This window comes from Marmota monax, unplaced genomic scaffold (assembly GCF_021218885.2).
Source record: "Marmota monax isolate L192 unplaced genomic scaffold, Marmota_monax_Labrador192_F-V1.1 WCK01_AAM20220418_F8-fsc00102, whole genome shotgun sequence".
In the NCBI taxonomy this organism is placed as follows: domain Eukaryota; kingdom Metazoa; phylum Chordata; class Mammalia; order Rodentia; family Sciuridae; genus Marmota; species Marmota monax.
In genome coordinates this window covers 1,656,149-1,683,928 of record NW_026692494.1, presented here as the reverse complement: position 1 = coordinate 1,683,928, position 27,780 = coordinate 1,656,149, and the positions used below count along the sequence as shown (strand labels likewise).

At 49.8% G+C, this 27,780-nt stretch overlaps 1 protein-coding gene across 1 annotated transcript in view; it reads right to left on the bottom strand.

Annotated features, from left to right (window-relative positions):
• The window catches only part of Fbn3 (fibrillin 3), a 61,792-nt gene that overhangs the window by 24,642 nt on the left and 9,370 nt on the right, over positions 1-27,780 (bottom strand). The window contains exons 14-40 of the mRNA XM_046444206.1: positions 27,304-27,426; positions 26,786-27,061; positions 26,519-26,572; positions 25,361-25,486; positions 25,154-25,279; positions 23,754-23,873; positions 23,524-23,661; positions 23,336-23,386; positions 22,929-23,054; positions 22,137-22,361; positions 21,801-21,926; positions 21,247-21,375; positions 20,254-20,379; positions 19,261-19,386; positions 18,784-18,906; positions 18,444-18,569; positions 17,325-17,450; positions 8,600-8,722; positions 8,162-8,284; positions 7,602-7,727; positions 7,388-7,510; positions 6,701-6,823; positions 6,084-6,245; positions 5,264-5,332; positions 4,153-4,278; positions 541-666; positions 28-177 (exon numbers count right to left, since the gene is read on the bottom strand). Coding sequence (XP_046300162.1) covers positions 28-177; positions 541-666; positions 4,153-4,278; positions 5,264-5,332; positions 6,084-6,245; positions 6,701-6,823; positions 7,388-7,510; positions 7,602-7,727; positions 8,162-8,284; positions 8,600-8,722; positions 17,325-17,450; positions 18,444-18,569; positions 18,784-18,906; positions 19,261-19,386; positions 20,254-20,379; positions 21,247-21,375; positions 21,801-21,926; positions 22,137-22,361; positions 22,929-23,054; positions 23,336-23,386; positions 23,524-23,661; positions 23,754-23,873; positions 25,154-25,279; positions 25,361-25,486; positions 26,519-26,572; positions 26,786-27,061; positions 27,304-27,426 — 3,498 coding nt within the window. The remainder of the gene's footprint in view (positions 1-27; positions 178-540; positions 667-4,152; positions 4,279-5,263; positions 5,333-6,083; positions 6,246-6,700; positions 6,824-7,387; positions 7,511-7,601; positions 7,728-8,161; positions 8,285-8,599; positions 8,723-17,324; positions 17,451-18,443; positions 18,570-18,783; positions 18,907-19,260; positions 19,387-20,253; positions 20,380-21,246; positions 21,376-21,800; positions 21,927-22,136; positions 22,362-22,928; positions 23,055-23,335; positions 23,387-23,523; positions 23,662-23,753; positions 23,874-25,153; positions 25,280-25,360; positions 25,487-26,518; positions 26,573-26,785; positions 27,062-27,303; positions 27,427-27,780) is intronic.

Below are 27,780 nucleotides of genomic sequence, written 5' to 3'. Positions count from 1 at the left end.
GCAGGAAGGTGGGGAGGGGGAACTCACGGCTGGCAGGAGTGGGGCAGGCCTCGCAGGGTCTGTTCCAGGCCTGGCCAATGTTGTAGGAGCAGCAGCATGTCTTCCGGGTCACGTTGAAGGGCAGCTCACTTCCACACGTTCCATTGTAGTGCCGGAAGCAGGCACTCTTTCTCATGTCTGCAGTGTGGGAAAAGGTCTCCCAGGTGAGAGGAAGAGAGGACCAAACAGGAAGGGATTCATGGATCCATTTGAACACAATTGGCTTGGTGTTTCTCCCTCAGCACACTTGGGGGCCTCATTCATATTTCAGGCTTTGTGCACAGCCTGTGCGACTGTTCGTGGCAGCCGCGTGGCAGCCCTGGGCCCTTGAGTCCTGCAGCCTTGTTCACTGACACATATCAGCACCCCAGATACGCTCACCCTTCCTCTCTTCCCCCCAAACACAACTCTTTGCACTCTTCCAAGGCTTGGAGGCAGCTCCTCCCACACCCATGTGCTGCTCCAGCCACTGCCAGCCCCCTGGTCAACCCCGCTTCCTACCCATGCAGTTGTTGCCACCGTTGACTCGCAGGTACTCCACAGGGCAGACACAGGTGTAGTTCCCCAGGGTGTTGTAGCATGTGCCAGGGCCACAGATGCCCGAGTGTGTGGAGCATTCATTGATATCTGCAGGGGAGGTGGGGCAGACGGGGTGTTCAGACCCCGTCCAGGAACATTCCAGGTAACTCCTATCCAGGCCCAGGAGGCACTTCCGTGGTTTGGTTTCAAAATCAGCTTATCATTATACAGATATAGTAGGGACATGACATGAAGAAACACTTACTGTGACACGACTTACACTAAGGAAATGACCTGAACCCACACTGGTTGTGCCATCGCCAAGGGGCAACCACGTCTACCCCCTGCGATGTGATAGAGAGCAGGAGCCCCATGGAAAACGCAGAGCGGTCCCCCTGGTACAGTTTGGACCTGGAATGTTCCCTAAAGTCTCATGATGAAAGCAAGGTCCCCTATGCAGAGAGGGGCTCTGGGTAAGTGACTGAATCATGGATCAGTGAACTGGTGGCTGAATGGATGGCTGGGAGGAAGGAGGCCACGGGGGCGTGCCCTGGAAGGGTCCCTCCTCTCCCTGACCGAGCCCCTCCCTCTCTGTTCCCTAGCTGCCCTGAGCCGAGAAGCTTCCTTTTGCCACTTGCATCTGCCCTGATGGCCCAGACTTGTAGCTGGCCAACCTGGACTGGGTCCTCTGAAACGGAGAGCCAAAATAAATCTTTGCTCCTCTAAGTGGATCTTGTCAGGTATTTTGGTCACAGTGATAGAACGATGACGCACCACCAAGACCCCGGAGGAGGCTTAACACTGTGGATAGTATCAAACTCTGTTTTTTTTTCCTATACAGGCACACCTATGATGAAGCTTAATTTTTAAATTAGGCACAGTGAGACATGAACAATTGTAACTGCTAATAAAATGAAACAAGCATGACCAGATGCTGTAATAAATGTTATTTAAAACGTACAAATAGTTTCTAGAATTTTCCATTCAATATTTTCAGATTGGGTTGACCATGGGTAATCACAGAAGTTGACCATAGGTAAAGGGGACCACTGTATGCTGGGGTGGGGGTCAATTCCTCCCATCCAGAGGCAGAGCTTTGGCTGTAAAGGGCCACATTGTTTTGCAGTTTTTGAATCAAGAGGAAGTCTCTCCTGATTATCTGGTCTGTTACTGCAGCATAAAAGCAGTCACAAACAGTGTGAAAATGATCTGTGGTAGTGTCCACGCTACAAGAAAACTTTACTATGGACCCTAATATTTCACTTTCATATAATTTTCATGTGTCAGAGAATATTATTTTGATTTTTTTCCTAATCACTTAAAATATGAAAAAAGATTCTTAGCTAGCAGGCTGTATAAAAACAGGTGACAGAATGTTACACTGAGAGTGACATCACCAAAAATGGCAGAGCAGAGAACTCCCGGGCTCCACACCTTCACAAAAGCAAATTAAACAGGCAAAAAATGGGGGGCAGGAATCAACATATGTGGAACTCTAGAATCCTGTCGAAAACTTATAACAAATAATTTACAATAAATAGTAACCATGCTGCAATACGAGAATGCTGCGTATTTGTAAGTGCCCCTGACAATGTCACATCCTTCCCTTCTCATGGCCACAGCTACCATGAGAATCTTAAAAGCAGGAAGGGAGAAGTGACATATTGAACACAGGGGATCCTCGATAAGGTTAACAGCCAATCTCTCCTCAGGAACCATGGAGGCCAGAAAACAGTGGGGTGAAGTAAAGCCCTAGAAGAAAAAAAGACTCTCAACTGAGAAAAAGAACTGTCCACTGAGAATACTGAGGGCAAAAGTATCCCTCAGAAATGAAGGAGAATTTCTTAAGACAGTCTGAAATAAACAAAAATTGAAGGTGTTCATCTCTAGTAGGTCTCACAAGAAATACTTATGAGCCCCTCCAAATGGAATGAAAATATCCTAGACAGTAACCCAAACCCATATAGGGAAATAACATTCAATGAAACAGCGGGCTACATAGGTAAATGTAGAACTCAGTAGTACTGCATTGTTGGTTATTAACTCCTATTTTTTCTTTAACTTTAAAAGGATACAGAAAAAGAAACAAGAAGGAAATTAAGATGGTCCACTAGGAAAAATATCAATCAATCGAAAAAAGAAACAAAAAAGTTAATAGGGTTGGGGTGTGGCTCAGTGGTAGAGCACTTGCCTAGCATGTGTGAGGCCCAGGGTTCAATCCAAAACAAAACAAAATGGAACAAACAAAAAAATACAACACATGTAGGAAATAAATAGAAAATGGCACATGTAAGCCTTTCCTTATCAGTAATAGTGTGTACATAGATTAGAGTCTCCAATGAAAAGTCAGACATTAACAGAATGGACAAAAAGTGAAAACATGATCCAACTAGGTGCTATCCACAAGAGACTCACTGTAGACCCAAAGACACAAATGAGTTGAAGTTGAAAGGTAAGGAAAAGATATTCCATGCAAATAGTAATTGAAAGAGATCAGGGTGGGCTGGAGTTGTGGCTTAGTGGTAGAGTACTTGCCTAGCATGTGCAAGGCCCTTGGTTCAATCCTCAGCACCACATAAAAATAAAATAAAGATATTGTGCCCATCTACAACTAAAAAATAAAATATTAAAAAAAAAGAAAGCGATTAGGGGTGACAATAGTTGTTTTAAAAAAATAGACTTAAAGCCCAAAATTACCATAAGAGACAAAGAAGAATACCATATATTGATACAATGGTCAACCCACCAAGAAGATATAACAATAATACACATACGTGCACTTAACAAAAGAGCCTCAAAATACGTGATGGAAAAACTGACAAAAAAACGGTCAGAGTTCTACAAAAACAACTGAAGAATTCAAAAGCCCACTTTCAATAAGAGATAAAAAGAAACTAGCTGAAGGTCGACAAGAGAGGGCTTCATCAACACCATGAAGCACTAAACCTAAGGAAAATCTATAGAACATGCAACCCCCAAAGAGCAGAATACACTTTTTTTTTCCAAGTGGACATGAAAAATTCTCTAGGATAGACCATAGATCAGGTCACAAAACAAGTGTGAATAAATTGTTTTAAAATTAAAATCATACAAAGCATTTCTCCAACCACAGTGGAATAAAACACTGTCCCTAATCCTAACACACCGTCCTGGGCACCAGCTAGCTGTTGACCATTCCTGTGATGCTCAAACAAGAACGATAGACAGGGCTGGGTTTGTAGCTCAGTGGTAGATCACTCGCCTTACATGTGTGAGGCACATAAAAATAAGTGAAATAAAGATATTGGGTCCATTTACAACTAAAAAAATATTAAAAAGAAGGATAGACAGGTGAAGTGATGCTTGAAGGAAATGTGGGACTGTTTCTTCTCATGTTTTTTCCTTCTCATGCTTAGCTTTGGGCCTTGGTCAGTTTGGCTCAAGAGAAGAGGACAAATGGATGGACAGATGGATGGACAAATGAAGAGGAGAAGGAGGAAGAGCAGAGGGCAAACCAAACTCAGGTGAGGACTTCCCTTCCTTATCCATATGGAGCTTGGCAGGACAGGAAGTCAGGGAGGGCCTGGCCCTGCCTGGGGAAGAATCCACACTCACCCTCACAGATGCGGGTGTCCTCATTCAGGTGGTATCCAGGTGGGCAATTGCACTGGAAGCTGCCAAATGTGTTGACACAGTCCCCTCCCTGGCACAGCCCTGGCAGCTCCTGGCACTCATCAATGTCTGTCAAGGAAGAGAAAAAGCTGATTGTGGGAGCTTCCTGGGCTTTCCTGGGCTCCTTCAAGGATCCCCAAGAGATACCCCTCATGGCTGTCGAACATTTGGAGGTCTATCTCAAAGGCTAGACCCAGACTCTCTTGAGTTCAACTCCTTTTCTTTCATTGTGAGAAAGATGTGGGATGGATGAGTGGATGGAAGGATGGATAGGGCATGGATGAATGGATGGATGGGGATGGATGAATGAGGTATGGATGAATGGATGGATGGATAGATGATAGATGGATGGATGATGGATGGATGGGGATGGATGAATAGATGATAGATGGATGGGCATGGATGAATGGATGAAGGAGGTGTGGATGAATGAATGGATGGATGGATGGATAGGACAGGGATGAGTGGATGAATGAGGTATGGATGAATGGATAGAAGGATGGATGGATGGATGGGGCATGGATGAATGGATGAATGAGGTATGAATGAATGGATGGATAGGAGAAGGATGAGTGGATGAATGAGGTATGGATGAATGGATAGATGGATGGATGGATGGATGGATGATGGATGGGGCATGGATGAATGGATGAATGAGGTATTAATGAATGGATGGATGGATGATGGATGGATGGGGGATGAATGATGGATGGATAGGGCATGGGTGAATGGATGATGAATGGATGGGCATGGATGAATAGATGAATGAGATATGGATGAATGGATGGATGGATGGATGGATGATGGATGGATAGGGCATGGATAAATGGAAGGACGGGTGGATGGATAAGTGAATGGTTGGATGACTAAGCCAACAGATGGGAGAAGAAATAGCTGAAAGAATAAATTAACAATGCATTGCAAAGTGGAAGCATGGTTTGGTTCTCCCGCCTGTCCTCCAGGTGAAAAGATATGCTCCCCAGGCAGTCCAACTCAGTACTTTGGTGAGATACAGAGAAAGTGGAGCCAGTTGGATGGTCTGCCAGGAACTCACCTTCTAGAATGACAGTGACCGGGTTGGGCCGGAAGCCCTCACCACCTGGGCACAGGGTTCTGTACTCAGCTGCAAGGGAAACAGGCTCTTGTGAGGGGCTATGGGGTGGGGCATTGGATCAAAGCCTAGGGGAAACGGGAGGGGGGTCCCTTAAAAAGTGCTCAAGAGCAGGCCCCCATCTGGTCATCCTTGGCCTCTTGGAGTCAAGAGACCTTAGTCCAATGTTAGGGCTGCTTGGGGATTCGGTGTGTGTGAGTGTGAGTGTGTGTAAATGTGTTTTCACATTCAATATGGCAGCAGATGGGTCACAAGGTAGCGGCTTTGTACAGGCTGTTCTCACTGCCTTCACATCCTCCCCCTACTCTTCTAGGAAAACTCCTACTCATCCTTCAAAACCTCGCTCAAGCCTTCTCCCTGGGAAGCCTTCTTTTACCTGCTTCCTCTCTGTGGCTTTCTCCTGGACCATCCCTAAGCCTCAAACAAGCCCTTTGGAGAGCTCTACCCTCGCAATCCTGAGACCACTGGTTCACAGGTGAGGAACCGATGTGGCTTGTCTTTCTCTCAGTCCCCGGACCCTAGCACAAGGCACAGAGGAACTCCCAGTGTTTGTTGACTGGCCAAGTGATGGAGTGAAGCACAGAGAATTGGAGAGGCCTGGCCCATGAGCTGCCCAGAGCATGCAATGTGCCCCAGGATGCACCCTTCTCCCTCCCTGGTGTTCAGTTTCCCTGTCCCTCAAAGCCTACTGTTAGCAGAATGACCCCGAAGATCCTGGTGTCTGTGGCTCAGGCCACAGTGCCTGCCCTGCAGAGGAACTCACTGGCATTGGTCATTGGGCACAGTTCACAGGGGTTGCCCCAGGCCCGGCCCAGGGAGCAACAGCAGGAGGCTCGGGTGACGCCAATTCCGATCTCAGCACTGCAGGAAATGCCACCATCCCCTCGGTCAAGGGTCTCCAGGAAACAATTCCCAGCCCGGGTATCTGAACAGGCAGAAAGGGGTGGTCAGCAAATGGCAGGAGAGAAACCATGTGCATGTGTGTTTGCTATGTGTCTATGCATGTGTAGCTGTGGCCTCTGAGAGTCTCTGTGTGCCTGTGTGGGGGTTGGGGGGGACAACTGTTGACTGACTGTCTCAGTGTGTGTGGCCGTGTGTGTGTGTGTGTGTGTGTGTGTGGCCGTGTGTGTGTGGTGGTGGCTGGGCGTTCCTGAATGCATGAACAGGGAAGGGCTGGGCAGGGAAGGTGTGTGCTTGTGAGACTGTCTGCATGGGCGTGCAGCTGGATCTAGACCAGAAGGCTGCATCTCTCTGGGGGACAAGGATGATCCTGGTTCCAAGCCAGCAAGTGTCCTCTTGTCAGGAGCAGGTGGACAGCCTGACATCCAGCTGGCTCCACAGACCCCAGGTCCCTCCAGCTAGAGCTGAGCATGGACTCACCAACGCATCCCACCCCAGTGGGGTTCAGCTCGAAATCCTGGGGGCAGTTGCAGAAGTAGCTGCCGGGGGTATTGACGCACAGGCCGTTGATGCAGTTCACAGGGTCTGCACACTCGTTGGCATCTGTGGGGGGCAACACCACCATCAGCAGGACTTCCACCCTCCTTCCATCCCCCTCCCTCTTGGCTTGCTCCTGGAAAGCCATGGCCCTTGCTTAGGTGCTGGACCTTGGAACAAGTCCTTGTCCTTCCCTGGAAAGAAATTGAAGGGGACAGGCCTCCAGAATCTGCACTGGCCCTTCCGACCCCCTCTTCTTCCTGTTCCATTCAACTGGGCTTAGAGGTTTCCCCTTGAAAACTCTCCCCACCCTGCGTGCCACTCAGCCAACACACAAAACCCAGATTTAGAAAATGCTTTCAAACCATGGGGTGGAAAACTCAAATCTGGCCCACTGCTTGTTGGTGTCAATAAAGTTTTATTGGCAAATGGCCATGACCATTCATTTACATATCGTCTGTGGCTGTTCAACAGCAGCAGAGTGGAGTACAGCCAATGGAGATTGGCTTGCAGAGCTGAGGTCAGGCAAGCCCGCTCCGGGGGGGGGGGGGGGGGGGGCAGCGAGGGAGCAAGCCACGCCCCCACCCTCAGTCCTGTATTCCTGCTTCCCCAGCCTGGCTGACCCCGCACCTGTGCAGTTGCCGCCACTGCGGTCCAGCTCGTAGCCATCGTCACAGATGCAGCGGAACATCCCAGGCAGGTTCTCACAGGTCCCGAACGTGCAGAGGTTCCCAAGAGCACACTCGTCCACGTCTGTAGGGACCCCAGGTCAGCCCGCCTGGCTGGACAGCATGTTTGGGGACCCACCTGCTCTGCCCCCTATCCGGTGGAGCCCGGGCCTCACCCTGGCAGGCCCGGTGGTCCTCGGTGGGGCTGAAGCCCATCTCACATTCGCAGCGGAAGCCACCAGGTACATTGAGACACTGCCCGCTCTCACAGAGGTCCATGTCCGCAGCGCATTCGTCCCTGTCTACGGAACCCAAGGGGCGGAGGGCTGGGGGCCAGCTGGGCTGGAACCCCACGAGGTGGGTGGGAGGATCCAGTCACTCGAACACTTCAGTGTCCCCAGGGACGCAGGAATGAAGCTCTAGGAACTTGGACCCCAACTCGGGGTGGGCATGTGATCAAGACAGGGGCCAGGGAGAGGAGACGGGGCTCTGGACATGCAGACTCCAGCAGTCGGGCAGAGAGGGATTTGGTCACTCAGGGCCTTGGGCAGAGGGCAGCCAGGTAGTAAGCAAGCATCCCCAAGCACGCGGAGTCCAAGGGAGAAGACAGCCTTCGCGGGTGGGTAGGTGGCCTGGGGGCTGAGGCTGTATCTCTCCAGCATCCCCAGGGTGGGAGGTGGCGAGTCCAGCCTCGTGGCTTTCCCTCTCTCTGGTGTCTGCACCTGCTTCCTCTCACCTTCACAGGAGTAGCCATCCCCAGAAAATCCCTGGCGGCAGGCGCAGCGATAGGAACCAGGGGTGTTGTGGCAGTCGGCTCGCGGGCTGCACCGGTGCTCTCGGAGGGCACACTCATCCAGGTCTGTAGGGGACAGAGCGTGGAGTCCCCCAGTGTGCATGCCAGGGGCTGCAGAGAGGCAGATCCTCCAACCCAGCCCTGCATGGTCCCACCGGCCCTGGACCCAGCCACACCATCTCCACCTTGCACCCACCTACCTCTTCTCTTTTTTTTTTTAATATTTATTTTTTAGTTTTCGGTGGACACAACATCTTTGTTTGTATGTGGTGCTGAGGATCGAACCTGGGCCGCATGCATGCCAGGCGAGCGTGCTACCGCTTGAGCCACATCCCCAGCCCCCTCTTCTACTTTGTAGGGACCCCTGCCCCAGGTACTCACCCTGGCATCCGAAGCCATCCCCCACCCAGCCTGGCCAGCACCTACAGCTGAAACTCCCAGGGACGTTGAGGCAGGAGGCGTGGCTGTCACAGTTGTGTCCCCCAAGCTCACACTCATTCACATCTGAGTGGGGAGGAGAAATGACAGGGCCCAGTCTCAGAGGGGGAGGCTTGTTGTGATAGCAGTGAAAAGAGGGAGAAAGTCCCCAGAGAGTCTCCTTCTGCCTACCCCAGGACCTTCTGTCTTTATCCAGAGTCCAAGAGAGAAATCCCCAACCCAATAGGCATAACTCTTAGCAGCCCTCAGAAATGATCTAAAATAGCCACACAAGAGACTCAGGTAGACATTAAGAGTAACTGTCCCAATGAAGAGTTAAACCAGGGTTTCCTTCTACTCTGTCATTTCTAACTGAGTCAGTTTTGCATCACCTTTATCATCTCTGCAGTGTTGGTGCACCACCTAAGTGGCTACTGTTACTGAACCTTTCTTTACCTGGACTCTCAGTTATACTTGAAAAAATGTATTTTAAAAGAAAAATTTATAAAAACACCGACAAACTCAAAGTCATGGGTTTGGGCTAGGGGTGCAGTTCAGTGGTAGAGCACTTGCCTAGCCTGCACCAGGCCCTGGGTCCCATACAGTGCATGGGAAGAAAAAAAATCATAGGGCTTGACGTTCTGCGATGCAATCTTTTATCTAACACACACTCAAATAACTATACAACTAGAGCGTGCAGGGATGTGGGCCCTTGCAACACCCAGTCAAGTCCTAACCCCTTGAATCTGTGAATGTGTTCTCATTTGGAGATGGGTTCATCTTTCACTCTTCCACATGCGGAAATCCACCCAGTACCATTTGTCAAAGGGGCTGACTTTCCCTACCATACATTTTTGGCCCCTTGGTCAAGAATCAGATGCCTGGGGAGATCCAACATGGCGGTGGGCGTGGAGAGATCAAGCCTCTGACCTCTTCAGCTGCGCGGGCATAGGGAGTCATAAACCGTCTAAATGCTGTTTGCTCAGGACCACTAGACAATGCTGAGCTGACGTGGATCTGGGGCGAACAGTCTGGGCCTCTCAGAACACACACTGAGCCCGGATCGGCTGAATTCAAGCTCCCATTCGCCTGCGTCTCGCAGACAAACTGCTGTGACTCAGCACTAAATGATCCCGCTGAAACAACTGGTCAGCCCTTCTGAACCTGCGGAGGTTAATACCAACCGAGCCTTCATAGGTAGTGGCCACAGGATTGAGACGGGGCTTGGGAGAGACAGTCAGGACCCACCCGTTGCATCGGTCACCCGGCAAAGGGAACGAACTGTCGCCATTTGCATGGGATACCACCATGGCAGAGAACTGATGTCACCAGAATGTGGCGGAGGAGATAACTTCATTGAAACTGGCGGCGACAGGTGTGTAACCCCCTAGCGCTTCCTCTCCACACAGCGGGAAAACCTTAAGGGCCCCTCCCAGCTTTCCCGTGAGCGCGATAGTCAGACCGAGGGAATCAGGAGTGGCACGGGACCCATGGCCCAGGACCCCCGGCTACCGCTCCCACCAGTGCTGACAACTGAGGTCTCTTGCACCAGCTACTGGGGGCGTGGTTACCGGAGGGCAAGCAAAATTCGCTGAGGGTTCTCAGCCCCAAGCTCCACAAACACAGGGTCTGAGGGAATGGCAAACAGGGAGAGTGTGCCCAGTCGTTCAAGAAAATAGGGCTCCTGGGAGCAGCAGACCTGGCGTGTAGCCAGTATTGTGGTGAGCGCCACCGGTGAGCGGGGCCTGGCTTGAGGAAAAGTGGGGAAGTGACTAGACACAAGAGAAGGCCCTAGGCACTCAGGATTGGAGACCCGCCCCCGTCTGGGAGGAGGAGCTGCTGCACAGTGATTGGTTCCCGTGTATTGAGAGGAGAAGCTTGGCCCGGTGGGCACAGCTCCACCTCCTGGAAGAGAAGTTAATCAAACTCTAAGACTGCATTTATTAATTTTTTTTTGGGGGGGGGGTTCATTTCATTTTTTTTATTTTTTAATTTTTTTAAAATATTTTTTATTATTTTTTTAATTTTAATTTTGATTTTTTTTGATTATTTTTTTTAATTTTTTTTTCTTTTTTTATTTTCTATTTTTTTTCTTTTGTCTTTTCATTTCTTTTCAATTTCCTTATTCCCCCTTCCTTGAATTCTACCTGCTTACTCTCATTCTCTTTAGTGACTTCTTCCCTTCCCTTCTAATACCTTTCCTCCCAAGCATCAAATAAATTTATAGGAGTAAACAGTAACTCAGCAGTCAAACAAAACAAGAAGTAACATGAGCAGCATGAAAAAGCAAGGAAGAAAAGGAGTACAAACAATGCAGGACAGCCTAAATATTCAGGAGGACCTAGAGGCATCAGAAAAATGGCCAAATAAAGAACTCAAGGAATACCTTAGACAGATGGAATGGAATCTTAAAGAGGATATGAGACAGCAAATTCAAACAGTGAAAGAACACATTGAAAATTAATTACATAATCAGATAAAAGAAGCAAATAAGCATCTTTATCAGGAGATAGAGATTATAAAAAAAATCAAACAATAATTCTAGAAATGAAGGAAACTATAAACCAAATTAAAAACTCAAATGAGAGTATCACTAACAGAGTGGAGCAAGTAGAAGCCAGAATGTCAGATAATGAAGACAAAATATATCATCTTGAAAAGAGTCTAGCCAACTCAGAAAGGCTGGTAAAAAATCACGAGAAAAACATCCAAGAGATATGGGATAATATAAAAAAACCAAACTTAAGAGTCATTGGGATAGAGGAAGGTATAGAGGTTCAAACCAAGGGAATGTGCAATCTGCTGAATGAAATAATTATAGAAAACTTTCCAGAAATAAAAAAGGAAACGGATATACAAATTGTCGATGCATACAGGACACTGAGCATACAAAATCACAGTAGACCAACGCCAAGACACATTGTTATGAAGATATCCAATATACAGAACAAAGAGAAAATATTAAAAGCTACAAGAGAAAGGAGGCAGATTACATTCAGGGGTAAACCAATAAGGTTAACAACGGATTTTTCATCACAGACGCTGAAAGCGAGAAGATCCTGGAACAACGTATTTCAAACACTGAAAGACAATGGATGCCAACCAAGAATTTTGTATCCAGCAAAATTAAGCTTCAGGTACGACAACGAAATAAAAATCTTTCGTGATAAACAAAAGTTAAAAGAATTTGCAGCCAGAAAACCAGCACTGCAAAGCATCTTGAGCAAAACACTACATGAGGATGAAAAACAATAACCAAAACCAACAGTGGGAAGTACCTCAGTAAAGACAGAGGGCGGGGGGAAAGCTAATCATGGAGAAACAAACTAAATTAAAGAAAAAAAAGATAAATAATTGCCACAGCCCTGCTGCAGCAAAATAACCGGGGGGTGACGAACAACTTGTGTACGTTGATACAGCATGAGTGGGAGCCGTTTATTGCAGGACAGGAGCAGTATTTATACATTCCACACAGCTTATCTAATTAGCATAAACTAGATACATCAGTCAACCAATAAGAAATCTCCACACTTAATGGCTCGCTGGCGTTACTTCACAAACCACTCCCTCTGGCATTTTGCCAGGCGCCATCCTGACTTGTTTACAGACTCTAACAAATAATCAAACATGGCTGGAAGTACAAACCATATATCAATAGTAACTCTAAACGTTAATGGCTTAAACTCTCCAATAAAGCGACATAGGCTGGTAACATGGATTAAAAAAACAAATCCAACAATATGCTGCCTCCAGGAGACACATCTGATTGGAAAAGACATACACAGGCTGAAGGTGAAAGGTTGGGAAAAAATATACCACGCACACAGTCCTCGTAAGCAAGCAGGGGTGGCCATCCTCATATCGAATAAAATCGACTTCAAGACTAAGTTAATCAAAAGGGATAAGGAAGGACATTATATACTGTTAAAAGGAACCATTCACCAACAAGACATAACAATTATCAATATTTATGCACCAAATAAGGGTGCTGCGACATTCATAAAACAAACTCTCCTCAAGTTCAAGAATCAAATAGACCACAACACAATAATTATGGGTGACTTCAACACACCTCTCTCACCATTGGACAGATCCTCCAAACAAAAGTTGAATAAAGAAACTATAGAACTCAATATCACAATCAATAACCTAGACTTAACTGACATATATAGAATATATCAACCATCATCAAGTGGATATACTTTTTTCTCAGTAGCACATGGATCCTTCTCAAAAATAGACCATATATTATGCCATAGGGCAACCCTCAGTAAATATAAAGGGGTGGAGATAATACCATGCATTTTATCTGATCATAATGGAATGAAACTGGAAATCAATGATAAAAGAAGGAAGGAAAAATCCTACATCACATGAAAAATGAACAATATGTTACTGAATGATCAATGGGTTACAGAAGACATAAAGGAGGAAATCAAAAAATTCTTAGAGATAAATGAAAATACAGACACAACACATCGGAATCTATGGGACACAATGAAAGCAGTTTTAAGAGGGAAATTCATCGCCTGGAGGTCATTCCTCAAAAAAAGAAAAAAACAACAAATAAATGAGCTCACACTTCATCTCAAAGCCCTTGAAAAGGAAGAGCAAAATAACAGCAAATGTAGCAGAAGGCAAGAAATAATTAAAATCAGAGCGGAAATCAACGAAATTGAAACAAAAGAAACTACTGAAAAAATTGACAAAACTAAAAGTTGGTTCTTAGAAAAAGTAAATAAGATCGACTGACCCTTAGCCATGCTAACGAAGAGAAGAAGAGAGAAAACTCAAATTACTAACATACGGGATGAAAAAGGCAATATCACAACAGATGCTACAGAAATACAGAAGACAATTAGAAATTATTTTGAAAACCTATATTCCAATAAAATAGAAGATAGTGAAGACATCGATAAATTTCTTAAGTCATATGATTTGCCCAAACTGAGTCAGGAGGATACACACAATTTGAACAGACTAATATCAATGGATGAAATAGAAGAAGCAATCAAAAGACTACCAACCAAGAAAAGCCCAGGACTGGATGGGTATACAGCGGAGTTTTACAAAACCTTTAAAGAAGAATTAATACCAATACTTTTCTTTTCTTTTTTTTTTTAAAGAGAGAGAGAGGTAGAGAGAGAGAGAGAGAGAGAGAGAAAATTTTAATATTTATTTTTTAGTTTTCGGTGGGCACAACATCTTTGTATGTGGTGCTGAGGATCGAACCCGGGCCGCACGCATGCCAGGCAAGCGCGCTACCATTTGAGCCACATCCCCAGCCCCAATACCAATACTTTTCAAGTTATTTCAGGAAATAGAAAAAGAGGGAGCTCTTCCAAATTCATTCTATGAGGCCAACATCACCCTGATTCCGAAACCAGACAAAGACACCTCAAAGAAAGAAAACTACAGACCAATATCTCTGATGAACCTAGATGCAAAAATCCTCAATAAAATTCTGGTGAATCGGATACAAAAACACATCAAAAAAATTGTGCACCATGATCAAGTAGGATTCATCCCTGGGATGCAAGGATGGTTCAATATACGGAAATCAATAAATGTTATTCACCACATCAATAGACTTAAAGATAAGAACCATATGATCATCTCGATAGATGCAGAAAAAGCATTCGACAAAGTACAGCATCTCTTTATGTTCAAAACATTAGAAAAACTAGGGATAACAGGAACTTACCTCAACATTGTAAAAGCTATCTATGCTAAGCCTCAGGCTAGCATCATTCTGAATGGAGAAAAATTGAAGGCATTCCCTCTAAAACCTGGAACAAGACAGGGATGCCCTCTATCACCACTTCTATTCAATATAGTTCTCGAAACACTGGCCACAGCAATTAGACAGACGAAAGAAATTAAAGGCATAAAAATAGGAAAAGAAGAACTTAAATTATCACTATTTGCAGGTGACATGATTCTATACCTAGAAGACCCAAAAGGGTCTACAAAGAAACTACTAGAACTAATAAATGAATTCAGCAAAGTGGCAGGATATAAAATCAACACGCATAAATCAAAGGCATTTCTGTATATCAGCGACAAAACTTCTGAAATGGAAATGAGGAAAAACACCCCATTCATAATATCCTCAAAAAAAAAAATAAAATAAAATACTTGGGAATCAACCTAACAAAAGAGGTGAAAGATTTATACAATGAAAACTACAGAACCCTAAAGAGAGAAATAGAAGAAGATCTTAGAAGATGGAAAAATATACCCTGTTCATGGATAGGCAGAACTAACAGCATCAAAATGGCAATATTACCAAAAGTTCTCTATAGGTTTAATGCAATGCCAATCAAAATCCCAATGGCATTTGTTGTAGAAATAGATAAAGCAATCATGAAATTCATATGGAAAAATAAAAGACCCAGAATAGCAAAAGCAACTCTAAGCAGGAAGTGTGAATCAGGCGGTATAGCGATACCAGATTTCAAACTATACTACAGAGCAATAGTAACAAAAACAGCATGGTACTGGTACCAAAACAGGCGGTGGACCAATGGTACAGAATAGAGGACACAGAGACCAATCCACAAAGTTACAACTATCTTATATTTGATAAAGGGGCTAAAAGCATGCAATGGAGGAAGGATAGCATCTTCAACAAATGGTGCTGGGAAAACTGGAAATCCATATGCAACAAAATGAAACTGAATCCCCTCCTCTCGCCATGCACAAAAGTTAACTCAAAATGGATCAAGGAGCTTGATATCAAATCAGAGACTCTGCATCTGATAGAAGAAAAAGTTGGCTCCGATCTACATATTGTGGGGTCGGGCTCCAAATTCCTTAATAGGACACCCATAGCACAAGAGTTAATAACAAGAATCAACAATGGGACTTACTCAAACTAAAAAGTTTTTTCTCAGCAAGAGAAACAATAAGAGAGGTAAATAGAGAGCCTACATCACGGGAACAAATTTTTACTCCTCACACTTCAGATAGAGCCCTAATATCCAGAGTATACAAAGAACTCAAAAAATTAAACAATAAGATAACAAATAACCCAATCAACAAATGGGCCAAGGACCTGAACAGACACTTCTCAGAGGAGGACATACAATCAATCAACAAGTACATGAAAAAATGCTCACCATCTCTAGCAGTCAGAAAAATGCAAATCAAAACCACCCTAAGATACCATCTCACTCCAGTAAGATTGGCAGCCATTATGAAGTCAAACAACAAGTGCTGGTGAGGATGTGGGGAAAAGGGTACTCTTGTACATTGCTCGTGGGACTGCAAATTGGTGTGGCCAATTTGGAAAGCAGTATGGAGATTCCTGGGAAAGCTGGGAATGGAACCACCAGTTGACCCAGCTATTACCCTTCTCGGACTATTTCCTGAAGACCTTAAAAGAGTGTACTACAGGGATACTGCCACATGGATGTTCATAGCAGCACAATTCACAATAGCTAGACTGTGGAACCAACCCAGATGCCCTTCAATAGATGAATGGATAAAAAAAAATGTGGCATTTATACACAATGGAGTATTACTCTGCACTAAAAAAATGACAAAATCATGGAATTTGCAGGGAAATGGATGGCATTAGAGCAGATTATGCTAAGTGAAGCTAGCCAATCCCTAAAAAACAAATGCCAAATGTCTTCTTTGATATAATGAGAGCAACTAAGAACAGAGAAGGGAGGAAGAGCAAGAGGAAAAGATTAACATTAAACAGAGACATGAGGTGGGAGGGAAAGGGAGAGAAAAGGGAAATTGCATGGAAATGGAGGGAGACCCTCATTGTTATACAAAATTACATATAAGAGGTTGTGAGGGGAATGGGAAAATAAACAAGGAGAGAAATGAATTACAGTAGATGGGGTAGAGAGAGAAGATGGGAGGGGAGGGAGGGGGGATGGTAGAGGATAGGAAAGGTAGCAGAATACAACAGTTACTAATAGGGCATTATGTGAAAATGCGGATGTGTAACCGATGTGATTCTGCAATCTGTATTTGGGGTAAAATTGGGAGTTCATAACGCACTTGAATCTAATGTATGGAATATGATATGTCAAGAGCTTTGTAAGGTTTTGAACAACCAATAAAAATTAAAAAAAAGAATCAGATGCCTGTAGCTGCGGGGGTTGACTTCTGAGCCCCCTGGTCTATTCCATGAGTCTATGTGTCTGCTTTTATGGCAGTACTGTGCCGTGTTTGTGGAAGGAAGAGGTCAAGGTGAAGCCATGGAACTCCAAAGATTGTGAGCAACCTTCTGAAGCTAGGAGACATGCGTGGGACAGACTCTCCCTCTGAACTCCCAAGAAGGAACCCAGCCTGGCCACACCTTGATTTCAGGCCTTTTGGCTCCAGAACTTTTTTCTGGAGGGAGGCCAAATCCCTGGGATTTTATACTAAGAGGCAAATGCTCATCTGACAGCCCCAGGAAACGGATTCTATAAAAATTCGGTGTTTCAATGTGTCCTGTAAAACAGAGGCTCCCCTGCTGTGTTGGGAAGGTGCTGTGGGCATTTGGGGGTGCTCTGTCCAGCTGTTTAAGGGGACCCCAGGGCAATGCATTCACACGAGGTGTCATCAGTGGAGATCCATCAGAATGAGTTCTGGCTACACTCTGCCTGAGGCCTGGGGCAGCCCTGATGACCATCAAGCTGGCCCCTGGAGTCCCTCTCACCTGCATCACTGACCACCAGCTCACCTGAGCAGCCCGTGGCCCCCTTCCTGACGACGTAGCCTGGCTGGCAGTGGCACACAAAGGACCCCTTTGTGTTCTCACAGATCCCGTGGATGCAGATGTAAGGGTTAAAGTCACACTCGTTCACATCTGTAGGGTGAGAGGGCAGGAGGCCTGAGGATTAGGTGCTGGGGGAGGGCAGGACGGAGGCCAGCAGCAGGCTGGGTGTCCTGTGATGAGTGTTTCACAGCATGTGCTTCATGGAACACAGGAGCCAGTGAGCCATGACAGGCCTGCACTGTCCAGGACATTTAGGGAACGAGTTCCACAAGACAGCCAGGCTTGCCTCCAGCAGGACTTCACATGAGGTCTGCAGCAGGATTACATGGACAGCAATCCCTACATTTACTTGTTCACAAGGCTTTTTTCTGAAATCCCAGTGCATGGGACTCAAGTTCCACTGTCCAAGTAAGTTTTGGTCAGGAGTCACATGGTTATTTCTGGAACTTCCCACTCTCCCCTCAGCTCTGCCCTGGTAGGGCACCCAGTACACATCTCCTCCCCAGTCCCCAGGGACACCTGTGGCTGGGTGAGGACAGGGATTGCAAAACCCCAAACAGGGCTCACAGAACACCGTTCTGACTCTCTCTCTCTCATCCTGTTCCCCCTCCCCTTTGCCTGGGATGATCTGAAAGCACCAACCCCCAGAATACAGCATGATTTTCTGGTTGGTGTTGGGTTCACAGTGAATGCTCAATAAATGTGATCCCTAAGGGGCTGGGGTTGTAGCTCAGTGGTAGAGTGCTCGCCTAGTATGCATGAGGCACTGGGTTTGATCCTCAGAACCACATACATGTAAAATAAAGATGTTGTGTCCACCTAAAACACTAAAAACTAAATATATACAAAAGGTGATCCCTAAGAACAGGCTTGGCTGGCTCTGCTTCTATGAGAGAGACTCCAGGGCTTTGGAGGCAGGCCTCAGTGCTGGTGGCCTCCAAGCAGCCCACTGAGCACTGCTACCAAGCCTCACCTCCCTTTCCTGACAGGGATGGGACCTCGCACTTGTGCCTTCGTGCCTCCTGATAGGGGGAGTAGGGGTTCTGATGTTGCCTCCTCCACCCCACAGTCCTGGCTTCTCACCGACACATGTTGTCATGTCCGGAGTGGCTGTGAAGCCATCATAACACAGGCAGCGATGACCCCCGGGCGTGTTGGTGCACTGGCCCCGGTCACAGATGTCTGGGTTCTCTTCACACTCGTCCACATCTGGAAGAACAGGAGTGGAGGATGGGCTGCAAGTGCACAGCATGCGGGGAGATCCCAGGATCCTTCTCCCAGAGTCAGCAGCCCACAAGGACAGGCAGGGATGCTTTGGCTTTGCCCTGGACTTTGTGTGATGCTGGCCTCTGGGCCACTTTGGGGCTTGGCTAATGCCAGCAAGTCCCCATCCCAGGCAGAGAGAGAGGCCAGGCCCACCCACCTGCACAGGTCCTCCCATCAGGCATCAGCAGGTAGCCTTGTCCACAGCCGCACCGGAAGCTGCCTTCAGTATTAACGCAGTGCACGTCACAGCCACCATTCCGCACTTGACACTCATTGATGTCTACAGGAGGCAGGGCAGACAGGGAGCAGCTGGGGCAGTGCACGGGGCTGGGCATGGGCAGGGCTGGGAAGCAGTGGAGTTGGGCAGTGGGAGGGGCCATGTGTGGGTTGGGCCAGGGAAGTGGGAGGGGCCTGTCATGGTTTGGTGGGCGGGGCTGGGAAGTGGGAGCAGTCTGGTGGGGTGGGGGTGGGACAGTGGGCGGGGCCCGGGTGGGTGCGGCTCATTCAGGGGCAAGAGTGGAGTGGGACCCGAGAGGAGGCCAGAAGGAACTGCAGCGGTTGCCATTGAGCTGCATGGGATCTGGGGCAGGCGCCATTGGGCTGCAGCGGGGATCTGGGGCAAGCGCAGGCTCACCCACGCAGCCCTGGCGGTCAGGCATGCTCTGGAAGCCAGCGTGGCAAGAGCACTGGAAGGCACCAATGACGTTGACACACTGGCCGTGCGGACACAGGCTGTCACTCAGGGCACACTCGTCGATGTCTGTGGGGTGGGGGGAAGCACAAGGCTGGTGGGGTTCCCTGGTGAAGGAGGGACCTGTACCCTCTGCCCTCTTTGTGGTGAGACACACCTAACCAATCAGCTCACACTCCCCACATCAGCACTCCCTCCACGGGCACCTGCCTACTCACACAAACACACACTCACACCATGCACACTCGTCCCTGGTGCACACAGCCACAGATACACACTCCGTTACAAACACAAATACACAGACTCAGACTCACAAACACACCTCACACTAACTCATACTTATGCTCACACTTGTACACCTGAATGTACACTCGCACTCAGGTAGATTCACACCGTTGTGCATGCTCACACACATGAACATGCCCTCACTCACAAACCCATCTTCCTTGTGTAAACGTGCATCCATACACACTCACATCTCTTGCACAGCCATACAAGCTCATACACTCACATGCAAACACTTCTGTCCTCTATAGACACATTCACATCCAGATACGCACTCACACGTCTTACATGCTCACACACATGCACACCCCCTCACATCTGCACACATGTGAACACCCTGTATAGGCACACACATACATCCTCACAGGCACCCTCACTCATATAGATGCATTCACAGGTACACGTTCACGTTCACAGACACACATTCCTCCAATCTCATTCCTGTGCACCCATGGAGACACACAAATGTACACTTCCACCATCCGGTGCATGCAATCACACACATTTGCACAGTCACACATAAGCCCATCCTCAGATACACCAATACAATCACCTGCCATCTCACACGGTAGACACTGAGACACACACTCCCACTAGCACATTCAGGGCACGTGCACATATACACATCACGTGTGCAGGATGCACACTCACCCTCACAGGCAGTGCCCTTGGCCACCAGTTCATGTCCTGTGGGACACCGGCACTCGTAGCTCCCATCCGTGTTGGTGCAGGTGCCTCCCCGGCACATCAGCGGGTCCCTTGCACACTCGTCCACATCTGAATGTATGAAAAGAGCAGGCTGAAGACACCAACTGGAGGAGGCGGTGAAGTGGCTCCTGGAAGCTTCCCCTGCTGCCCCAGGCTCCCTCACCCTGGCTGAAGCCAGGACATCCCAGAGGCTTAGGGCTTGGATGACCAGGGACAGTGAGGTCTGAGCTGGGAGAAGCAGGGACAAGTCAGATCTGGGGAAGAGGGACTAGAATTCGCAGAATTGGGACGGAGGCCGACACTTGGAATCACGGACAGAAGCCCTGAGAAGCCCCTCCCCTCCCCTTTGGACCAGGCTCAGCCCTGCAGCCACCTTTGTCTCCTTCTAGCCCTAGGCCCACCTCAGGGCCTTTGCATATGCTGTTCTCACTCCAGGCTGTCCCTCTAGCTTCTCTTCACCCCATTTTCTCCCACTGCTCTCAGCCACTCCCCAGGTCCCACAGGATGGGCCCATCTTCCAGGTCCGCATTCCTATTGGAAATTGTGCATTGCTTTGGGGATTCGTTTTAACATCTGTTTCCCCACAAGGCCATGAGCTCCAAGAAAACAGCTCTATTGCTAAGCTCTCTGCAGTGGAATGTTCACTGAATGAGTAACAGAGGAACCATGGGGCTGAGGCCTCTGAACGACATCATCTCCCAAGCTTCTCTGTGGAGCCCTGTCTTTCTCATGCTGCACCCCTCCTGGGAGACCTCACTGTCCGCATGTCCCCACCCAGGTCTCAGTCCCCAGGCCTCTCTCCTAAAGACAGACTGTGGCATCCAGATGTGCTCTTCCCTAGCTGGATGGCAGCCCCTTCCCATGCCTGCCCTCCACCGGTGAGGCTCCAGGCCCCTCCTCTGGACCCCACCCCGCCCTCACCCTGCGGCCGCTCACCCATGCAGTTCTTCATCAGCACAGAGCTGCTCTCGTAGCCAGGGAAACACTCACACTCAAAGCTGCCCGGAGTGTTGACACAGGCACCCTGGCCGCAGAGGTCGGGGGAGATGCGGCACTCGTCGATATCTGTGGGGACAGGGGGTGTGGGCCAGGGTCTGTGTGTGTGGCATGGGGGATTGGGGAGGAGGATCCCTAGGGGTCCCTGGACTTGACCCAAGAGGAGATCCAGGGCCGCGTCTCCACCTCTGTGGACACAAGGGGCTGCAGGGGAGCCCTGGACGCTTCACGGAGCAGGGAAAGAGGTGCTTGCTCTGAACACTGAGCAAGGCAGGGGTCTTTTTAGCTTGGAGGCCCTGAGTGGTCACATTTGGAGCCCTTCCACAGGGACAGAGGGTTCCTACAACCCAGCGAGGGTAAAGACCTACCCTAGGTCACATAGCACACAGGTGGGTACAAGAGGCACCTACATGGGTCATGCTTCCACCTCTGACTCAAGGCCGCCATCCCTGCATGGATGACTCCCCTCTCCAAGAGGCAGAGGGGGCACCTACCTGTGCAGTTCCTCTCCTGGGCATCCAGGGCGAAACCCCCGGTACAGGAGCAGTGGAAGCTGCCCACGGTGTTGCGGCAGGTGCCGTGGGTACAGATGCTGGGGAACACCTTGCACTCGTTCACATCTGGAGTGTGGGGGTGTGTGACACGTGATCAGACCACCCCACATCCTGAAGCTGGGAATCGTCAACCAAGCCCTCCCGGGTTCTGACCCCTGAACTTTCTCACCTCCCTCTCCAGGCACTTCCCACCTCCAGGACTGTCCCCATGCTGTCCCCTCCTCTGGCTTCCCCATCCTGCCAGGGCCTCTCCTGCAGGCTCCCCTCCCCACACACCTTTATAGAAGGGCCTGCCAGACAGGAAGTCCTGGGGGGCGAAGCCCCGTCCTCGGGGGCACAGGCTGGCGAACTCCGGGGAGTCGGGCCCCCCACAGGCCTCGCACTCAGCACCCCAGGCGGCCCCAATGGAGCAGCAGCAAGTGTCCTTCCGGTACTTGCCGGGCAGGGGGACCCCACAGTCGTCCTCGTCCCAGCGCAGGAAACACAGCTCCAGCCTCACGTCTGCACAGAGCAGCGATCGCCAGGTCAGACCCCTGCCACACTGCAGGCGGGGGCTCGGGACCCGCTGCCTGAAACTTTCTCCCCCAACATGGGGGGAAAAGGCGTAGCTTCCTCACGCTGAAGTTCCATAATAATAATGCTCACTGCCTGGATGCTAACCAAGCACTCAATCCATTTAATCCTCAAAATAATGCTGAGAGGAGGGGCTGGGATTTCAGAGACTTTGAGACTGAGAGCAAAACATTCCAGTGACCTTGAGCCCTGAGACTGAGGGAGGTGTGTGAGCAAGCCCACTGGCTGAACGCCTCCTGGGGGCTCCTGCTCAGGGCCACCTGTGTACACTTTATTGGAAAAGAGAATAACCAAGCATGCAGATGCGATTTCACGAGGGTTTTGTCATTTGCAATGCTCAGAGAGGAGGCATATAAATTCTCAGGGAGCACTGAGTGGGAGTAGAGGGTCCTGGAGGGCCCGCATCTGTCCTGTTCCTAGAGGCATCTCTAGTCGCTGCAGGTGGAGGGAAGGAGGGGAGGGCAGGGCCCCCTCCGGGGATGTGCCTGGACTCACCCACACAGAGCCTGCCCGAGGCGTCCAGCTTCAGGCCCTGGGGACACTCGCAGCGGAAGGAGCCAGCCGTGTTGAGGCAGCGCCCGTTCAGACAGATGCCCGGGAAGGACTCACATTCGTTCACATCTGGGCAGTGGAAGGCAAGACAGAGATGGGAGGGCTGGAGGCCCCCAAGAGGGCTGCTGGTCATTCCCCTGGGAGCTCAGGAAGCCCAAGCTGTCCTTGGGGAGGAAGGAGGGGACCATGGCAAGGATACTGGGGGATCTCGGGAAGACCTGGGTACCAGGGAGGGAAAATTTCGGTCTCTATCTCAGGAGGATCCCCAGGAGCACCCAAGTATAACACACACCTGCCTGTATATGTGGATTTGGAGGGGAAGAGAACGGGAGAGAGAGGGTCAGAGTTACCTTCGCAGGTGAGACCCTTCATTCGGGCAAATCCACGTGCACAGGTAGGGTCTGTGTTTCGGTGAATGGGGATGGAGAGAAGAATCACTCTACGGCCAGCCCCAGGGTACCAGCTCCACCCCGTGCTCCCAATGGGCACCAGAGCACGCAGGCGCAGTGGCCTCGGGAGGCCCCCAGATAAGCTTTACCTATCTCGCAGCGTTCGCAGGGGCTCCCCCAGGCGACCCCGAGGGTGGCGCAGCACTCAGACCGCAGAGCGGCTCCCTGCAGGTTCACCTCACAATGGCCATCCTGGATCTGCAGCCAGCAAGTGCCTTTTGTGCTGTCTGGGTGGAAGGGGGTGGGGTCACTGTCTCACCTGAAGGGCTTACACCTGCACCTCCACCTGCAGAGGCCCAGGATCTGCAACCCCTCTCACCTACACACATGGTACCAGTCGGCTCCAGCCGACTGCCAGGGGCGCATTCGCAGGCGTAGGAGCCCGCCAGGTTTCGGCACACACCGTTCACACAGGGGCTGGACAGGCACTCGTTGATGTCTGCGGGGACAGCCCACCACCACTTGCTGAGCTGTGGGAAGGGGAGGCACACCTGGCCGGGGCCCCCTCCTCCCCGGGGCCCCCTCCTCCCCGGGGAGCTGCTACACCCAGATGCAAGCAGAAGCAGGCAGAGAATGTGGGAATAGAGTGTGCACGCAAGCATGTTCAAAGTGTGTGTGTGTGTGTGTGTGAGTGTGTGTAAGAGACAAGAAAAACCACACTCTTTTTCCTACTCTTACCTCAATGAAGTGCAAAACACTCCAGTGACTAGACATGAATTTTTGTCCCCACACTGACCAATTCTCCCACACCAGCAAGGTGCCCTTTAACTCAATTCAATGATGACATTGTCTACCTGAGTTACAGGCAGATGCCACAGGTGAAGGGTTCAGTCCCATAAGACTGCCCCCCCACCCAGGTAGGTGGCATTCAAATCCAGGCCTCCAGAGCTTCTGACTGGCTAGCCAGGAACTGCGGGTTCCCAGAGCCTCCTCCATGGTTAGCTGGAGGCTCACAGAACTCGGGGAAGCACTGGACTTCCGTTTCCTAGCACACTCCAGGGGAGCTCACAAACATGGCCAGAGGATGAGGTATCGGGAAGCAGGTGGGGAGCTCCAGACGCCGCTGCCATTTCAGCTATCTGAAAGCTCCCCGGGCCACATAATTCTGGGATTTTGATGGAGGCTTGGTGATGTAGGCATGACTAACTCCATCTCCAGCTCGTCTTCCATTCCCAGAGGTTGGAGGGAGCATGGAAAGCTCCCAGCTTCTAATCATGGCTTGGTCTTTCTGGTGACCAGCTGCTTCATCAGAACCAAACACCTTTCTACCACCCAGGAAATCCCAAGAGATTCAGAACTCCATGTCGGGACTCAGGGTCAAAAACCAACCATTAGGACTCAAGATGCTCCTAGAATCTTTACTGCTCAGATTACAAGAGGGTTTGAAGCACTGTGCCAGGAATATGGCCCAAAATATGTTTATTATAAATCAAACTCAGCCCCCGTGCATGAATGCTGATGTGCAGGGTCTCAGGAGCATGCATGGTGTGGACCGGTGACTCTAAAGGGGGTTGTGGCATGAGAGAGATAAAGTGAGACATAGGAGGAAAATGGAGAACGGACAGAGGTCAGGGTGTGGCAGGGGGTCAGCCCAGGAAGGGAGCAGGTGGCCCGGCCGTGTAGAGCCTGTGTGTGCACACACCACATGCAGCATGTGTATCTGCTTGTGTGTTTGTGTGTCCTGTGTGTGCTGCCAGAAGTGTGCCCGGTACCCTGTACCTTCACAGGTCTCTGTGTCCTGCCGGAAGCTGAAACCCTGGGGGCAGGAGCAGCTATAGCTACCAGGGCTATTCCGGCACCTCCCGTTGTCACACAAGAGACTGTTGAGGGCACACTCGTCCACGTCTGTAGGGTGGGGTTGGAGAGAGGGATCAGGGGTCTGCCGTGGGAGGAGCCCACCCCCTGACCAGTGGTGGGCATGCTCACCGATGCACTCCTTGCCTGTGGCTCCTGCCTCATAACCCAGGTTGCAGATGCAGCGGTAGCTGCCCCTAAGGTTCTCGCACATGCCGTTGGTGCAGACCTCGGGATCAAGGGCACACTCGTTGATGTCTGCAGCAGGAGGAGAGAGACAGCAGCTGCATGGGCTCTCCGGGGGTCTCCCCCAGGTTGGAGTTCCAGCCCAGACCTTGCTTCACTTCTCCCCTTACCAGGGTTGCCCAGCCTTGGCCCTGTTGACCTTGGGGGCAGGATCATTCCTTACTGTGGGTGGGTGGGGGGCATCCTGCACCTTGCAGAATGTTGGGGCAGCATCCCTGGTTTCTACCCATGAGATGCCAGACATTGCCAAATGTCCCCTGTCCCCAGTTTGGAAGGCATGGAGTAGACATTTGTATAGCATCCCTTAATGTAATACAGGTGGCCCTCAGTGTCTGTGGGTTCTACATCAGTGGATTCAACCAATCCCCAGGATGGAAGACGTTCAGAAAATAGCTGCATTCATACTAAACATGTATAGATTTTTATTGTGTGAGTGGTGCTAGGGATGAATCCCAGGGCCTCGCACATGTTAGGCAAGCACTGTACCACTGAACTGCTGCCCCGACCTTTTTATTTTATCTTGAGACAAGGTCTCACTATATTTCCCAGGCTGACCTCCAACGCATGATCCCCCTGCCTCAGCCTCCTGAGTGTGCACCATCATGCGCAGATTCTCCCCCCTTGTCATTATTCCTTAAACAATGCAGTGTGACAACCATGTGTACAACATCTACATCGTATTAGGTGTTCTAAGCCATCTAGAGATGATGTAAAGTCTATGAGACTTCTTCAAACCAAGGAATGCCAAGGATCACCATCAAATAAATCACTGAAAGCAAGGGGTGAGGTAAGCCTGGAACAGATGCTCCCTCGTGGCCTCAGGACGACCCAGCCCTGCCTGTACCTGGACCTTGAACTTCTGGCCCCCAGGATCCCCAAGAGGATGAACTTCCGTGGTTGGAGGAGCCAGTCTGCAGTACGTGGTTACGTACTTGATTATGGCAGCTCTGGCGGACAATACAGTTCCCAGCCACACCCCGCCTCTACCTGGCAGCACCGGTCAACAGCACGTTGGCCCAGGATGGGGGAGCTGCACCCACTTACCTCGACCATCCGTGGTGATGCCAAGTCCGCTGCTGCACAGCACCTGGAACTCGGCTGTGGGGGAAGAGCCAGGGAAAATGGGCCATTGCAGACTTTCAGCCACATTCTTGACCCTGACTCCTCGGTCTTGGGCAAGAGTCTGGGGCTAAGATGTGCCGCCCACATCCCCAAAGGGAGATCAACCCCCTTTCGTCTCTTCCCTTTCCTGGACCAAAGAAACGGCCCAGGACCAAGGAGGTGGGTGGGGACAGGCAACCAGAGGCTTACCAGAGTTCTTGGCAGGACAAGGTTGGCAGGGATCCCCAAACCCGTGGTCTGGGCTGACGCAGCAGCACTCAGATTTGGTGACTGTTCCCGGGAAGGGGTGGACGCAGGATCCCTTATGCACGGCTCCGAAGCAGGTGCTGCGCACGTGGGTGTCCACACAGACGCGGCCATCCGCGCCCACCGCCAGCCCCCCCAGGCACTGGCAGAGGAAGGAGCCCTGGGTATTGGTGCAGTGGCCGTTCATGCAGATGCCTGGCGTCTGGCACTCGTCCATGTCTGGGATAAGTGGGACCCATTGGGACCTGCCCGCTTCCCCCTCACCTCCCATTGCCCGTGCTTCCCTCTCTGCCCCCTCATCCTCCCCCACCCTCCTTTCTCCCTCCCCATTTTTCTTCCCTTCTTTTTCCTTCTCCTTTTTCTCTCCTCACCTCCTTCTCCTAGTCCTTCCTCTCTTCTCCTTGTCCCTCCTCTTCCTTCCCCCTCCCGGCCACCCTCTGCTGGTCGGAGTCCAGCCTCACCCTCGCAGTAGCCGCCACCAGGTGCCAGCAGGAAGCCAGGTTTGCAGAGACAGGTGAAGCTGCCGTTCTCATTGACGCACACGCCGTTGAGGCACATGGTGTGGGTGGCACACTCGTTGTGGTCTGGGGACACCGGGAGAGGCTGGGTCCAGGGAGGGAGGCCACCCTATCCTGTTGACCAGCCCCTCTCTCTCTCCTCCAGGACTCAGGGCCGAGCCTTTGAAGGACCCTCCCTGGGATGTGACAGCCCATGACTGTCCGTTACTTGTTTCCTTTACTAGACACAAGGATGCTCAGGCCCCGTACGTAAAGGGGTGGCGTTGGCCTGGAGCCTAGGCACAACCTGCCATAGACTTTAATTATCTCTAGACGACTGACAGTAACCAATATGATATATATACCATAGCAAATTTTATATTATGTTTATTTTGCCACTTAAAAAAAGTGCAAAACAAAATTTTCTTTTAAATAGGCGAA